At 43.1% G+C, this 15,896-nt stretch overlaps 2 protein-coding genes across 3 annotated transcripts in view; both read right to left on the bottom strand.

Annotated features, from left to right (window-relative positions):
• LOC109874801 (complement C3) overlaps positions 1 to 8,210 on the bottom strand; it is a 66,753-nt gene extending 58,543 nt beyond the window's left edge. For both annotated transcript variants that reach the window (XM_020466801.2, XM_031810646.1), the window contains exon 1: positions 7,765 to 8,210. In XM_020466801.2, coding sequence (XP_020322390.1) covers positions 7,765 to 7,835 — 71 coding nt within the window. In that variant the 5' untranslated portion in view covers positions 7,836 to 8,210. The remainder of the gene's footprint in view (positions 1 to 7,764) is intronic.
• Positions 8,211 to 11,633: 3,423 nt separating this feature from the next.
• Positions 11,634 to 15,560, bottom strand: LOC116358638 (complement factor B-like). Its single transcript, XM_031810647.1, has 5 exons — positions 15,397 to 15,560; positions 15,178 to 15,287; positions 14,936 to 15,059; positions 11,932 to 12,073; positions 11,634 to 11,849 (listed from the first exon to the last, which is right to left on the bottom strand). The coding sequence occupies exons 1-5, from the start codon at positions 15,503 to 15,505 to the stop codon at positions 11,765 to 11,767; spliced, it is 570 nt and encodes a 189-aa protein (XP_031666507.1). The 5' UTR covers positions 15,506 to 15,560; the 3' UTR covers positions 11,634 to 11,764.
• Positions 15,561 to 15,896: the final 336 nt, after the last annotated feature.

Raw genomic sequence — 15,896 nt, forward strand, 5'->3', positions numbered from 1 at the left:
AATTCGAAAGTTTGTAAAATTGCATGAGAAGAAAATGGACAAACAATGTGTAGGCCCACTGATTGTACATTCTGAACCTTGTTTGAAGTTAGTAGGTCAAATGACCAAGGAGCTATTGAAATTCAAACATTTAAATAAATGATTTTAAATAGTGCGAGGTGTAAATCAACAACAAAAAAAGTGCGTGCAATGTGTGTCTATGCCATCGGGTTTGCTAGAGATAATGACATTTGAAAAATTTGATTTGTCACTGTTGACGGTCCCTAACTGCTGTTGGAGGGCGTAAGGAAAACTACAGGCGAATAACCAACCTGAATCTGTCTTTACCTCGGTGGAGACGACAGCATCCATAAAGTGACCATTAGACTTGCCAGCTTTAGGACTGAATATGTTTGTAGTTTTGATTACATTTATAATTTCTCTCTCATTTTTGTCTGTTAAGAACCAAGAATGTGTTACCTTTATGTAGCATTTCTGATAATACTGTAACGACCCTGGGTTTATAAGTTTCATTACAATACCAACATATTTTCAGCCGAATGTCAGAGTTCGAACACCGGGTAGGTTGCTTGGCAACAACAGAGCTGCTTGCACCATGCCGCCAGTCTTAAGAATTGTTTGCGAACAAACCTAGGCTATTGTATATAGCTAGCTATATGGTGGTATTCAAGCTTAATTTAATAAATGCAAGCATATATTTTAATTAGCTAGGTAGCTAACTAGCGAACGTTAGCTTGCTAGTAGAAAGTACAGCAGCTAGCCTCTGTAGCTACCAGTCACCTAGTCACCTGAAAGCTAGCTACTAGCGAACAGGTAAATAAGCCAATGAATGTGCTTTCGTTTAGATTATTTAGCTACGTAGCTGGCTAGCAAACGTAACATTATACCAGTCAGATGAGATCTAATGTTGGCTAGGTAGCTAACCAACGAACAAGGAAAGCTAGCTAGCTATATTGCAGAGTTCTGTCCTACTATCCAGGTCTGTACCCAAACAATTTAAACTTCTACTTTTAAAAATACACCTCTCTAAAAACAAGTCTCACACCTTTGCCGCCTGCTATAGACCACCATCTGCCCCCAGCTGTGCTCTGGACACCCTTTGTGAACTGATTGCCCCCCATCTACAGTGCCTTGCGAAAGTATTCGGCCCCCTTGAACTTTGCGACCTTTTGCCACATTTCAGGCTTCAAACATAAAGATATAAAACTGTATTTTTTTGTGAAGAATCAACAACAAGTGGGACACAATCATGAAGTGGAACGACATTTATTGGATATTTCAAACTTTTTTAACAAATCAAAAACTGAAAAATTGGGCGTGCAAAATTATTCAGCCCCCTTAAGTTAATACTTTGTAGCGCCACCTTTTGCTGCGATTACAGCTGTAAGTCGCTTGGGGTATGTCTCTATCAGTTTTGCACATCGAGAGACTGAAATTTTTTCCCATTCCTCCTTGCAAAACAGCTCGAGCTCAGTGAGGTTGGATGGAGAGCATTTGTGAACAGCAGTTTTCAGTTCTTTCCACAGATTCTTGATTGGATTCAGGTCTGGACTTTGACTTGGCCATTCTAACACCTGGATATGTTTATTTTTGAACCATTCCATTGTAGATTTTGCTTTATGTTTTGGATCATTGTCTTGTTGGAAGACAAATCTCCGTCCCAGTCTCAGGTCTTTTGCAGACTCCATCAGGTTTTCTTCCAGAATGGTCCTGTATTTGGCTCCATCCATCTTCCCATCAATTTTAACCATCTTCCCTGTCCCTGCTGAAGAAAAGCAGGCCCAAACCATGATGCTGCCACCACCATGTTTGACAGTGGGGATGGTGTGTTCAGGGTGATGAGCTGTGTTGCTTTTATGCCAAACATAACGTTTTGCATTGTTGCCAAAAAGTTCAATTTTGGTTTCATCTGACCAAAGCACCTTCTTCCACATGTTTGGTGTGTCTCCAAGGTGGCTTGTGGCAAACTTTAAACAACACTTTTTATGGATATCTTTAAGAAATGACTTTCTTCTTGCCACTCTTCCATAAAGGCCAGATTTGTGCAATATACGACTGATTGTTGTCCTATGGACAGAGTCTCCCACCTCAGCTGTAGATCTCTGCAGTTCATCCAGAGTGATCATGGGCCTCTTGGCTGCATCTCTGATCAGTCTTCTCCTTGTATGAGCTGAAAGTTTAGAGGGACGGCCAGGTCTTGGTAGATTTGCAGTGGTCTGATACTCCTTCCATTTCAATATTATCGCTTGCACAGTGCTCCTTGGGATGTTTAAAGCTTGGGAAATCTTTTTGTATCCAAATCTGGCTTTAAACTTCTTCACAACAGTATCTCGGACCTGCCTGGTGTGTTCCTTGTTCTTCATGATGCTCTCTGCGCTTTTAACGGACCTCTGAGACTATCACAGTGCAGGTGCATTTATACGGAGACTTGATTACACACAGGTGGATTGTATTTATCATCATTAGTCATTTAGGTCAACATTGGATCATTCAGAGATCCTCACTGAACTTCTGGAGAGAGTTTGCTGCACTGAAAGTAAAGGGGCTGAATCATTTTGCACGCCCAATTTTTCAGTTTTTGATTTGTTAAAAAAGTTTGAAATATCCAATAAATGTCGTTCCACTTCATGATTGTGTCCCACTTGTTGATTCTTCACAAAAAAATACAGTTTTATATCTTTATGTTTGAAGCCTGAAATGTGGCAAAAGTTCGCAAAGTTCAAGGGGGCCGAATACTTTCGCAAGGCACTGTATCTTCAGAGCTCGTGCTGCTAGGCGACCTAAACTGGAACATGCTTAACACCCCAGCCATCCTACAATCTAAGCTTGATCCCCACAATCTCACACAAATTATCAATGAACCTACCAGGTACCACCCCAAAGCCGTAAACACGGGCACCCTCATAAATATCATCCTAACCAACTTGCCCTCTAAATATACCTCTGCTGTTTTCAACCAAGATCTCAGCGATCACTGCCTCATTGCCTGCATCCGTAATGGGTCAGCTGTCAAACGACCCCCACTCATCACTGTCAAACGCTCCCCTGAAACACTTCAGCGAGCAGGTCTTTCTAATCGACCTGGCCCAGGGTATCCTGGAAGGATATTGATCTCATCCCGTCAGTAGAGGATGCCTGGTTATTTTTTTAAAATGCCTTCCTCACCATAAGCATGCCCCATTCAAGAAATTTAGAACCAGGAATAGATATAGCCCTTGGTTCTCTCCAGACCTGACCGCCCTTAACCAACACAAAAACATCCTATGGCGTTCTGCATTAGCCCCCGCGATATGCAACTTTTCAGGGAAGCTAGAAACCAATATACACAGGCAGTTAGAAAAGCCAAGGCTAGCTTTTTCAAACAGAAATTTGCTTCCTGCAACACAAACTCAAAAAAGTTCTGGGACACTGTAAAGTTCATGGAGAATAAGAACACTTCCTCCCAGCTCCCCAATGCACTGAGGATAGGAAACACTGTCACCACCGATAAATCCACTATAATTGAGAATTTCAATATGCATTTTTCTATGGCTGGCCATGCTTTCCACCTGGCTACCCCTACTCCAGTTAATAGCACTGCACCCCCCCACAGCAACTCGCCCAAGCCTTCCCCATTTCTCCTTCTCCCAAATACAGTCAGCTGATGTTCTGAAAGAGCTGCAAAATCTGGACCCCTACAAATCAGCCGGACTAGACAATCTGGACCCTTTCTTTCTAAAATTATCTGCCGAAATTGTTGCAATCCCTATTACTAGCCTGTTCAACCTCTCTTTTGTGTCGTCTGAGATTCCCAAAGATTGGAAAGCAGCTGCGGTCATCCCCCTCTTCAAAGGGGGGGGACACTCTTGACCCAAACTGCTACAGACCTACAACTATCCTACCCTGCCTTTCTAAGGTCTTCGAAAGCCAAGTCAACAAACCGATTACTGACCATTTCGAATCCCACCATACCTTCTCCGCTATGCAATCTGGTTTCAGAGCCGGTCATGGGTGCACCTCAGCCACGCTCAAGGTCCTAAACGATATCTTAACCGCCATCGATAAGAAACAATACTGTGCAGCCGTATTCATTGACCTGGCCAAGGCTTTCGACTCCGTCAATCACCACATCCTCATCGGCAGACTCGATAGCCTTGGTTTCTCAAATGATTGCCTCGCCTGGTTCACCAACTACTTCTCTGATAGAGTTCAGTGTGTCTGTTGTCCGGGCCTCTGGCAGTCTCTATGGGAGTGCCACAGGGTTCAATTCTTGGATGGACTCTCTTCTCTGTATACACCAATGATGTCGCTCTTGCTGCTGGTGAGTCTCTGATCCACCTCTACGCAGACGACACCATTCTGTATACTTCTGGCCCTTCTTTGGACACTGTGTTAACAACCCTCCAGACGAGCTTCAATGCCATTACAACTCTCCTTCCGTGGCCTCCAATTGCTCTTAAATACAAGTAAAACTAAATGCATGCTCTTCAACCGATCGTTGCCTGCACCTGCCCGCCCGTCCAACATCACTACTCTGGACGGTTCTGACTTAGAATATGTGGACAACTACAAATACCTAGGTGTCTGGTTAGACTGTAAACTCTCCTTTCCGACTCACATCAAACATCTCCAATCTAAAGTTAAATCTCGAATTGGCTTCCTATTTCACAAGAAAGCATCCTTCACTCATGCTGCCAAGCATATCCTTGTAAAACTGACCATCCTACCGATCCTCGACTTCGGCGATGTCATTTATAAAATAGCCTTCAATACCCTACTCAATAAATTGGATGCAGTCTATCACAGTGCCATCCGTTTTGTTACCAAAGCCCCATATACTACCCATCACTGCGACCTGTACGCTCTCGTTGGCTGGCCCTCGCTTCATACTCGTCGCCAAACCCACTGGCTCCAGGTCATCTACAAGACCCTGCTAGGTAAAGTCCCCCCTTATCTCATCTCGCCGGTCACCATAGCAGCACCCACATGCGGCACGCAACTCAAGCAGGTATATCTCTCTGGTCACCCCCAAAACCAATTCTTCCTTTGGCTGCCTCTCCTTCCAGTTCTCTGCTGCCAATGACTGGAACGAACTACAAAAATCTCTGAAACTGGAAACACTTATCTCCTTCACTAGCTTTAAGCACCAGCTGTCAGAGCAGCTCACAGATTACTGCACCTGTACATAGCCCATCTATAATTTAGCCCAAACAACTACCTCCTGTCGTGGTAATTTCCTGTATTACTAAACATTGAGAGAGCAAAACACACACAAGTCAGAGTTATACACTGCTCAAAAAAATAAAGGGAACACTTAAACCACACTATGTAACTCCAAGTCAATCACACTTCTGTGAAATCAGACTGTCCACTTAGGAAGCAACACTGATTGACAATAAATTTCATACGCTGTTGTGCAAATGGAATAGACAACAGGTGGAAATTATAGGCAATTAGCAAGACACCCCAAATAAAGGAGTGGTTCTGCAGGTGGTACCACAGACCACTTCACAGTTCCTATGCTTCCTGGCTGATGTTTTGGTCACTTTTGAATGCTGGCGGTGCTTTCACTCTAGTGGTAGCATGAGACGGAGTCTACAATCCACACAAGTTTGCTCTTCTAAAACGAAGTTCTTATCTCGTTCTTGGTACAACATAGTACAAATTCATTACCTCATCCAATGGCATATATCAATTGTCAATTCTAGATACTCCCATCTCAAATACACCCCCTCCTGGACAAGATCAGAAAAGACAGTGAGCCTCTTAGGTCATATACTAGGTCAACATCAGAGGGGACATACAATGGTTCCAGACACTGCTATACTCTTCCCCCAAATGGGAAAAGTAGGGAGTGACTAGCACACAGACATTGTGGAGCCAAGAGATAATTGGTTCCCCCTCAATCATCTCTTCACATGGTTTAAAAGATACGTTCACATATGAAGAAAAGGCTGACCTCTCCCCTCTCTGGGGCCCAAGTAACTTTTCCCACATAAGCATACTTATGAAAATTGATAAAACATCTTATTTATCAATGTTACCTAACTAATTCTTATTCTGCCACGACCTCCCCCCCCCCCCCCCCTACTGTATTTATTTACTTATTTTGCTCCTTTGCACCCCATTATTTCTCTCTCTACATTGCACATTCTTCCACTGCAAATCTACCATTCCAGTGTTGAACTTTTTTTGCCTTTACCTCCCTTATCTCACCTCATTTGCTCACATTGTATATAGACTTATTCTTTCTACTGTATTATTGACTGTATGTTTGTTTTACTCCATATGTAACTCTGTGTTGTTGTATGTGTCGAACTGCTTTGCTTTATCTTGGCCAGGTCACAATTGTAAGTGAGAACTTGTTCTCAACTTGCCTACCTGGTTAAATAAAGGTGAAATAAATTCAATTAAAATAAATAAAAAATCTCATATGCATATACAGTACTCTATACCATCTACTGCATCTTGCCTATGCCGTTCGGCCATCACTCATTCATATATTTTTATCTACATATTCTTATTCATTCCTTTACACTTGTGTGTATAAGCTAGTTGTTGTGAAATTGTTAGGTTAGATTACTTGTTAGATATTACTGCATGGTCGGAACTAGAAACACAAGCATTTCGCTACACTCGCATTAACATCTGCTAACCATGTGTATGTGACAAACAAAATTTGATTTGAAGCAATGTCAGTACAATAACTATTAGTCGGGAGCTTCATGAAATAGATTTCCATGGACGGGCAGCTGCACACAAGCATAAGATCACCATGCTCAACGCCAAGCATCGGCTGGAGGGGTGTAAAGCTCGCCGCTATTGGACTCCGGGACAGTGGACACGCGTTCTCTGGAGTGATGAATCACGCTTCACCATCTGGCAGTCCGATGGACAAATCTGTGTTTGGCGGATGCCAGGAGAACGCCACGTGTCCGAATGCATAGTGCTAATTGTAAAGTTTGGTGGAGGAGGAATAATGGTTTGGACTAGGCCCCTTAGTTCCAGTGAAGGTAAATCTTAATGCTACAGCATGACATTCTAGACGATTCTGTGCTTCCAACTTTGTGGCAGCAGTTTGAGGAAGGCCCTTTCCGGTTTCAGCATGGCAATGTCCCCGTCCATACAGAAATGTTTTTTAGAGATCGGTTTGGAAGAACTTGACTGGCCTGCACATATCCCTGACCTCAACCCCATTGAACACCTTTGGGATGATTTGGAATGGTGACTGTGAGCCAGGCCTAATCGTCCAACATCAGTGCCGGACCTCACTAATGCTCCTGTGGCTGAATGGAAGCAAGTTCCCACAGCAATGTTCCAACATCAAAAGGGGGACCATTAATGCCCATGATTTTGGAATGAAATGTTCGATGAGCAGGTGTCCACACACACTTTTGGTCATGTAGTGTGTACATATACACACACACACACACACACACACACCGGTATACATAATTTTAATAGCACGACACTGTAAAGTCCATTATCAATCTTTAGAGTATGAATTAGGCTGTTTGAGAAGGTTTGAATCCTCATCAACATGCTTACACATAGCTTGAAATACAATACCAACATAGCTACTGTAATAGGTCAAAGCTGTGTGCTGGAAAACTTTGGTAGGCATTGTGGTGCTCGTGTTAAATTGATTTCTTTTTCGGCTTCAGACCAATGCCTATTCTCACTTAAAACATTGTTTTTTTAATATATTATAGAAATGTATAAGATCATAACTAAGTCATCATGTAACCAGTTACCCGAGAGACAAAACAAGGTTTAGAGACTTACGTTTGACCCAGAGATGAACGGCATAGGGAGAGGATGAGAAGGAAAGCTGCAAAGAGCTTTGAATACCCCATGTTGTCAGCAATGAAACCACTGTCCTGATGAAGTGCCTAGTCCCCTCTAATGTACTCAGTCAGTGTTAATTTTTAACTTGGAGTGAGGACCTAAACTACAACTGTTTACCATAGCAAAGGAACAATGACCTGGACCAGACAGACAGACAGAAACACGCACCCCCAATTTTGCAAAAAAATATCTCACGTGTTCAAAAATGAAATCTGATGGATTCATTCTATCAACCGCATATTGCAAAAATCACTTTTGATTGTCAAAAAGTATAATCCCAAATCCAAATCCCCCAAATGATGCAGCAGCTCTCTCTCTCTCACTAACACACACACACTGAAAAGTTAGTTTTGTATGCTGGTAAACAGTTTATTTGACAACATAATTATATTTACAGTATAAGGCCTATTTGTAACTGGTTGCAATGTGGGTTTCACTAAGTTGAGTACAGTGTCATGATGTACAATGACACAGAAGTATTTATCCAATTTCCACAGTAGTATACATAATAAGATGCTTGTAAAACACAAAAGATCATTTTCACAACTGTCATTCATCCTGGCAAAATCCCTAATTATTTCTCGCAATACTTACTTGGGATAATGATTACAAGGACATGCCTCTTACCGTAAAACTATATTTTGGTTCTTGACCGAAGCAAAGTCCAAAGGCAATCGTTGTGTTTTGACACATAATCAACTAGGTCAAAGATGCCAGATTTCAATGAGATATTTGACTGAGCTGTCAACAAAACAAATCCTAATGTTGATTTGTAGTAAAAAATTGAAACTGTTGCAGAAATTTGCTTCATATTCCTACAATACACATACAAACAAAATCACAAACTGAAAATAATTCACAACTTTTCACAAATTCTGCATTGGCTAAATAATATTTGAAGGAAGGAATTCCTCTGGGCAAAGAAAGATCAACTACCATTAGATAGCATACTACCGTAAATGCACATTGAATATTAATAACGATAGCTAAACAACCGTACTTTCTGAGCATGTGCTGCTTTATGGACACAATTTTATACGTAGCTGCTGATCCCTCCACTGCTGCTTCCCCCTCTTTACTGTTCCCCTCACCTCCCATGGCAATGATATCTTTGTCTGCTGTAAAAACTTTGACATGTTGTACAAACTTCTTAGTCTGTTCTAACTATAAACAACCTTTGTTGATAAGAAACAACATGATTGACATGTTGCACAGAGGTGGAACAGTAGGCTACTCTGGCGAAATTCAATGATGTGCTGTCCATCAAATAGTGCAGTGTTGCTTGGTCACTGAGAAGCGAACTAACAATTGTATGTTATTTATTGTTAAATCGCAGATTGTTCTGCCCCAATGCAATTTGCAGACAGGGCTGGGCTACATGTAGGCATTGTTGGGGAGTAATGTAATCTGTTTACAAAAAAACCTGTAACTGTAATTGTTACGTTACCAGCAAATTACAGATACTTTTGAAAAAGTATATGATTACTTCTAGGATTACTTTTAAATTCAGAAAGGATTTTTGCGGGAAAAAAATACATTATGCAACCTTTGTTTTCTCAATTAAATTAAATTCAGTGTTAAAATAAAAAGGTGCACTTGTAAGTTTGTTCCACCTGAAACCACTATGATGACACAGCAAATGCGTTTGATGAATCCTTTTTGTGTTCTTCTAATGCCTCTTTAGGGGAAAGTAATCCAAAAGTAACTGAAATTAATCAGATTACATTACTAGTTTGGGTAATCCAAAAGATACTGATTAGAATTGTGTCAGGTAACTAGTAACTGTAACGGATTACATTAGAAAGTACAAACCCTGCATGTAGGCTAGTTTAGGTTGTTATGTAAGCAAAATGCATAGCAACAAGGCACACAACCCAAAGAAGGATTAAGGAGCCCCCAACACCGAGGAGATGACAGGGCTATAGCCAGCCTTGTCTCAGGGTGGTAAGTTGGTGGTTGACGATATCCCTTTAGTGGTGCGGGGGCTGTGCTTTGGCAAAGTGGGTGGGGTTATATCCTGCCTGTTTGGCCCTGTCCGGGGTTATCGTCGGACAGGGCCACAGTGTCTCCCGACCCCTCCTGTCTCCTCCATTATTTATGCTGCAGTAGTTGATGTGTCGGGGGGATAGGGTCAGTCTGTTATATCTGGAGTATTTCACCTATCTTATCCGGTGTCCCGTGTGAATTTAAGTATGCTCTCTCTAATTCTCTCTCTTTCTCCCTCTTTCTTTCTTTCTCTCTCTCGGAGGACCTGAGCCCTAGGACCATGCCTCAGGACTACCTGGCCTGATGACTCCTTGCTGTCCCCAGTCCACCTGGCCATGCTGCTGCTCCAGTTTCAACTGTTCTGCCTGCGGCTATGGTACCCTGAACTGTTCACCAGACGTGCTACCTGTCCCAGACCTGCTGTTTTCAACTCTCTAGAGACAGCAGGAGTGGTAGAGATACTCTGAATGATTGGCTATGAAAAGCCAACTGACATTTACTCTTGAGGTGATGACCTGTTGCACCCTCGACAACCACTGTGATTATTATTATTTGACCCTGCCGGTCATCTATGAACATTTGAACATCTTGGCCATGTTCTGTTATAATCTCCACACAGCACAGCCAGAAGAGGACTGGCCACCCCTCATAGCCTGATTCCTCTCTAGGTTTCTTCCTAGGTTATGGCCTTTCTAGGGAGTTTTTCCTAGCCACCGTGCTTCTACACCTGCATTGCTTGCGGTTTGGGGTTTTAGGCTGGGTTTCTGTACAGCACTTTGTGACATCAGCTGATGTAAGAAGGGCTTCATAAATACATTTGATTGCTTGATTGATTGTCCTAAAGCCACTCCTGCGTTGTCTTGGCTGTGTGCTCAGGGCTGTTGTCCTTTTGGGAGGTGAACCTTAACCCCAGTCTAAAGTCTGAGCGCTCCATTCACATTTCCCTCGATCCTGACTAGTCTCCCAGTCCCTGCCGCTGAAAAACATCCCCACAGCATGATGCTGCTACCACCATGCTTCACCATAGGGATGGTGCCAGGTTTCCTCCAGACGTGACACTTGGAATTCAGGCCAAAGATTTCAGAGAATCTCCAATCAATGTTACTATTAATGTTGGATCGAGGAATTTGGATAGGATGGAAGAAATTATATAGTAAAACCGGCAAGAGGTAACGTAAACCAGGGAAAAAACGCAATATCGTCCCATGTGCCCAATAAAAAACATCACACAACCCTTCCCAAAGTAAAAACAAAAGTTAGACAATCCTCCCCTATTTTGGACCACCCCTGCCCCAAGTAAATTTCGATCCGTCTGGATATGTGAGCCTGCTTTTGCATGCCAATGCTGATGACTGTTCATTGGTCAACAATCAAGACCCCCAAGAATTTAAAGATGATAGGAAGGGTTAAAAACAGTGCGAGTAAAATGAAAAACAAGAAGTGAGGAGGAGGGTGAGCACGAGCTATGTAAAGAAATGTGTGCATAAAGAAACACATGAGCAGAATGTTATACTATGGTTGTTTGTCTATGGGAAAGAGGCGTACTAAAGATCTATGGTGGACAATAATATGCATTGTGAACAATAAGATTTGGAAGACAAAAATACTTTTTGTCCCCTCAAACATTGTTTAAACAACTATAAACGGAATTAAAAAGAAGCTGGCCAACAAGTTGTCCATTGACACTATTAAATAAGTAAATCATGTTAAGTAGTCTAATAATGAACCCCATGTATTGACGTGAAAACAGATTTGTATTTATACGAATGAATCTATTTATATAAAAAACAAAAAAGGAAAGAGGTGTCCTGTGGGGGTTGGACGGGACAGTTCAAAATGGTTGCGTAGCCTCTGCTTATTGATAATTGGCGCTATAAATAGTTTCTGCTCATATTTTGTGTGCTTATGTTTGGGTAGTTATGACACACTTACATTCATTAGATAAATTCTGTCACTCACCTTGCGCCTTACAGGTTGTTGATGTATGGAGACCTGACGCACGGATGGAGGATATAGTACAAGGAATACAGATGGGCCTGCAAAATACAGCTACATTTCTCATTGTCCTCTGTCCTCATAAACCATGCCATATTTTGGGTTTGCCATGTCCTGACTTACCTGATATATTTAGACCTTTGGACATCACTACTCAACTTCAAGAGTGCCAAATCGTAGTCATAAAACTCTGAAACCCCTTTGTCCTTCTTCTTAAAGACATCATAATCTGGATGAATTATAGGTTTCTGCTCCAACGTCATATCTGAATCAACAGACAAATATGATCTTATTAGTCAGGTGTTTGCCTCACAAATGACCATGTGCTGAAATCAAGGCATCAGAGAATAAGCTACAATTGAATAGAAATGCATTACAATGAATTATCAAATCAAATCAAATTTTATTTGTCACATGCGCAGAATACAACAACCTTACCGTGAAATGCTTACTTACAAGCCCTTAACCAACAATGCAGTTCAAGGAATAGAGTTATAAAATATTTTTTACAAAGCTATTCAATCAAAAACACAAGAAATGTACATAACAATAACGAGGCTATATACAGGGGGTACCGGTACCGAGTCAATATGTGGGGGTACAGGTTAGTCGAGGTAATTTGTAAAGTGACTATGCATAGATAATAAACAGAGACTAGCAGCAGTGTAAAAACAAATTGAGGAGGGGGGGGGGGGGATCAATGTAAATAGCCCGAGTGGCCATTTAATTAGTTGATCAGCAGTCTTCTGGCTTGGGGGTAAAAGCTGTTAAGGAGCCTTTTGGTCCTAGACTTGGCGCTCTGGTACCGCTTGCCGGGGCCTTCCTCTGACACCGCCTAGTACATACGTCCTGAATGTCAGGAAACTTGGCCCAGTAATGTACTGGGTCATACTACCCTCTGTTACGCCTTACGGTCAGATGCCGAGCAGTTGCCATACCTGGCGGTGATGCAACTGGTCAGGATGCTCTAATGGTGCAGCTGTAGGACGTTTTGAGGGTCTGGGGACCTATGCCAAATCTTTTCAGTCTTCTGAGGGGGAAAAGGTGTTGTTGTGCCCTCTTTACAACTGTCTTGGTGTGTTTGGACCATGATAGTTTGTTGGTGATGTGGACACCAAGTACCTTGAAACTCTTGAGCCGCTCCACTATAGCCCGTCGATTATGGGGGCCTGTTCGGCCCCTCCTTTGCCTGTAGTCCACAATCAGCTCCTTTCTCTTGCTCACATTGAGAGACAGGTTGTTGTCCTGGCACCAGGTCTCTGACCTCCTCCCAATAAAGACTGTCTCGTTGTTGTCGGTGATCAGGCCTACCACTGTTGTGTCGTCAGCAAACTTAATGATGGTGTTGAAGTCGTGCTTGGCCACGCAGTCGTGGGTGATCAGGGAGTACAGGAGGGGACTAAGCACGCACCACTGAGGGGCCCCATCTGCCAGGATCAGCCTGGCAGATGTGTTGTTGCCTACCCTTACCCCCTGGGGAGGCCTGTCAGGAAGTCTAGGATCCAGTTGCAGAGGGAGGTGTTTAGTCCCAGGGTCCTTAGATTAGTGATAAGCTTTGAGGGCACTATGGTGTTGAACTGCGAGCTGTAGTCAATGAAAATAATTCTCACATAGGCGTTCCTTTTGTCCAGGTGGGAAAGGGCAGTGTGGAGTGTGATTGAGACTGTCATCTGTGGATCTGTTGGTGCCATATGCGACTTGGAGTGGGTCTAGCGTTTCTGGCATGATGGTGTTGATGTGAGCCATGACCAGCCATTCAAAGCACTACAGACGTGAGTGCTTCACGGGCGGTAATAATTTAGACAGGTTACCTTCGCTTTCTTGGGCACAGGGACGATGGTCTGTTTAAAACATGTAGGTATTACAGACGCTGCCAGGGAGAGGTTGAAAATATCAGTTTAGACACTTGCCAGTTGGTCCACGCATACTTTGAGTACAGGTCCAGGTAATCCGTCTGGCACCACAGTTTTGTGAATGTTGACTTGTTTATGGGGTCTTGCTCACATCGGCAACGGAGAGCGTGATCACACAGTCGTCCAGAACAGCTGGTGCTCTCATGCATGCTTCAGTGTTGCTTGCCTCAAAGCGAGCATAAAAGGCATTTAGCTCATCTGGTAGGCTTGCGTCACTGGGCAGCTCGTGGCTGGGTTTTCCTTTGTAGTCCGTAATAGTTCTCAAGCCCTGCCACATCCGACGAGCGTCAAAGCCATTCAATCTCAGTCCTGTTCTGACGCTTGGCCTGTTTGACGGTTCACCTGACGGCATAGCAGGATTTCTTGTAAGCGTCCGGAAGCGGCAGCTCTAGCCTTTAGCTCAGTGCGGATGTTGCCTGTAATCCATGGCTTCTGGTTGGGAAATGTACGTATGATCACTGTGGGGACAACGTCAACAGCTACAAATAATATAATATAATATAAACTCTCTTGGTAGATAGTGTGGTCTACAGCTTATCATGAGGTATTCTACCTCAGGTAAGCAATACCTCAAGACGTCTTTAATATTAGACATCGCGCACCAGCAGTTATTGACCAACAGAAACTTACACTCCCGCCCCCATTGTCTTACCAAACGTAGCTGCTCTGTCCTGCCGAAACACAGAGAAGGCAGCCAGCTCCATATTATCCGCATCGTCGTTCAGCCAAGTATCAGTGAAACATAAGATATTACAGTTTTTAATGTCCCGTTGGTAGGATAGTCAATGGTAGATCGTCCAGTTGGTTTTCCAATGATTGCACGTTGGCCAATAAATTTAGAGGGTAGTGGTGGTTTACCTACTCGCCTGCAAATTCTTACAAGGCCCGCGCTCCTCCCCCTTTTCTCTGTGTTTTCTTCACGCTGATGATGCGGATTTGGTCCTTGTCTCGACAAAGCAGTATATGCTCCGCGTCCGACTCATTAAAGAAAAAGTATTTGTCCAGTTTGAGGAGAGTAACCGCTGTACTGATGTCCAGAAGCTCTTTTCGGTCATGAGAGATGGCAGCAACAACATTATGAACAAAATGAGTTTACAGCAATGCGGGAAAAAAACATAGCAGTTGGTTAGGAGCCTGTAAAACGGCAGCCCTCCCCTCCGGCACCATTATTGAATTGTACACATTGCCCAGAGATGTTCAGAGAAGCACAGTACCTTCCTGGTCGTAGACCTTCACTTTAATCATATCTATCTGCTTATCCCTGAAACAGTGAGCAGCTGTAAGGACAAATCTAGGCGTAACAAGGGTACCCATGCAAGATCTTTGCTCCTTTCCGACCTGAATGGAAGAAGGAGAAATAGATAAATACTGTAGCATGCCTACACAGTAGCCGTATAGTAGTTCCTCTTTCATGTAAAATGTTTCTCTAAGATCTATTTGTTGTTAATTGACTCACCAAGACAGAGATTGTGACTACCCAAGGGTATTCTTGCCGTTTGGATGTGGTGGAATCATCACCATCACGGTCCCAGGATAGACCACACAGGTCTACACTGTTACTCTCATCTATAGAGAAGCAGAGAGAGAAAAAAAACACACCTATGATCCTGTACACCAAGGTGCACTAATTAAATCTGTACACACTACATATACACCCATGCAATCCTACACTGACCTATAATCATCTTGAACAAGGATGTCAGTTTGGTGTCATCTCTTAGTTTGTAGAAATGCCTTTCTGAACTCTTCTTCGACACCAACTTGTTGATTTCCTCCTCGTTCATTGCTGCCCCCACACCGAAAACATAAATATCTGAAAGACAAGTGACAGACAGCTTATGATATCTATGACACGTGTCCTTCACCTCTTATTTCCTGTGGGTTGATCTTTTTTTTTTTTTTTTCTCGTTGAGTTTAAGTATTCACATTGGTTGAGTTCCTGCCCGACTACATTGCACCCAGCAAACAGGGGATGTCCTAAGGACATTTGGCCATGTTCCCATGAGGTCCGTGGGGTGACGCACAATTGGCCTAGCGTCGTCCGGGTTAGGGAGGGTTTGGCCGGTAGGAATATCCTTGTCTCATCGCGCACCAGCAACTCCTGTGGCGGGCCGGGCGCAGTGCACGCTAACCAAGGTCGCCAGGTACACAGTGTTTCCTCCGACACATTGGTGC

Source organism: Oncorhynchus kisutch, linkage group LG30 (genome assembly GCF_002021735.2).
Source record: "Oncorhynchus kisutch isolate 150728-3 linkage group LG30, Okis_V2, whole genome shotgun sequence".
In the NCBI taxonomy this organism is placed as follows: Eukaryota; Metazoa; Chordata; class Actinopteri; order Salmoniformes; family Salmonidae; genus Oncorhynchus; species Oncorhynchus kisutch.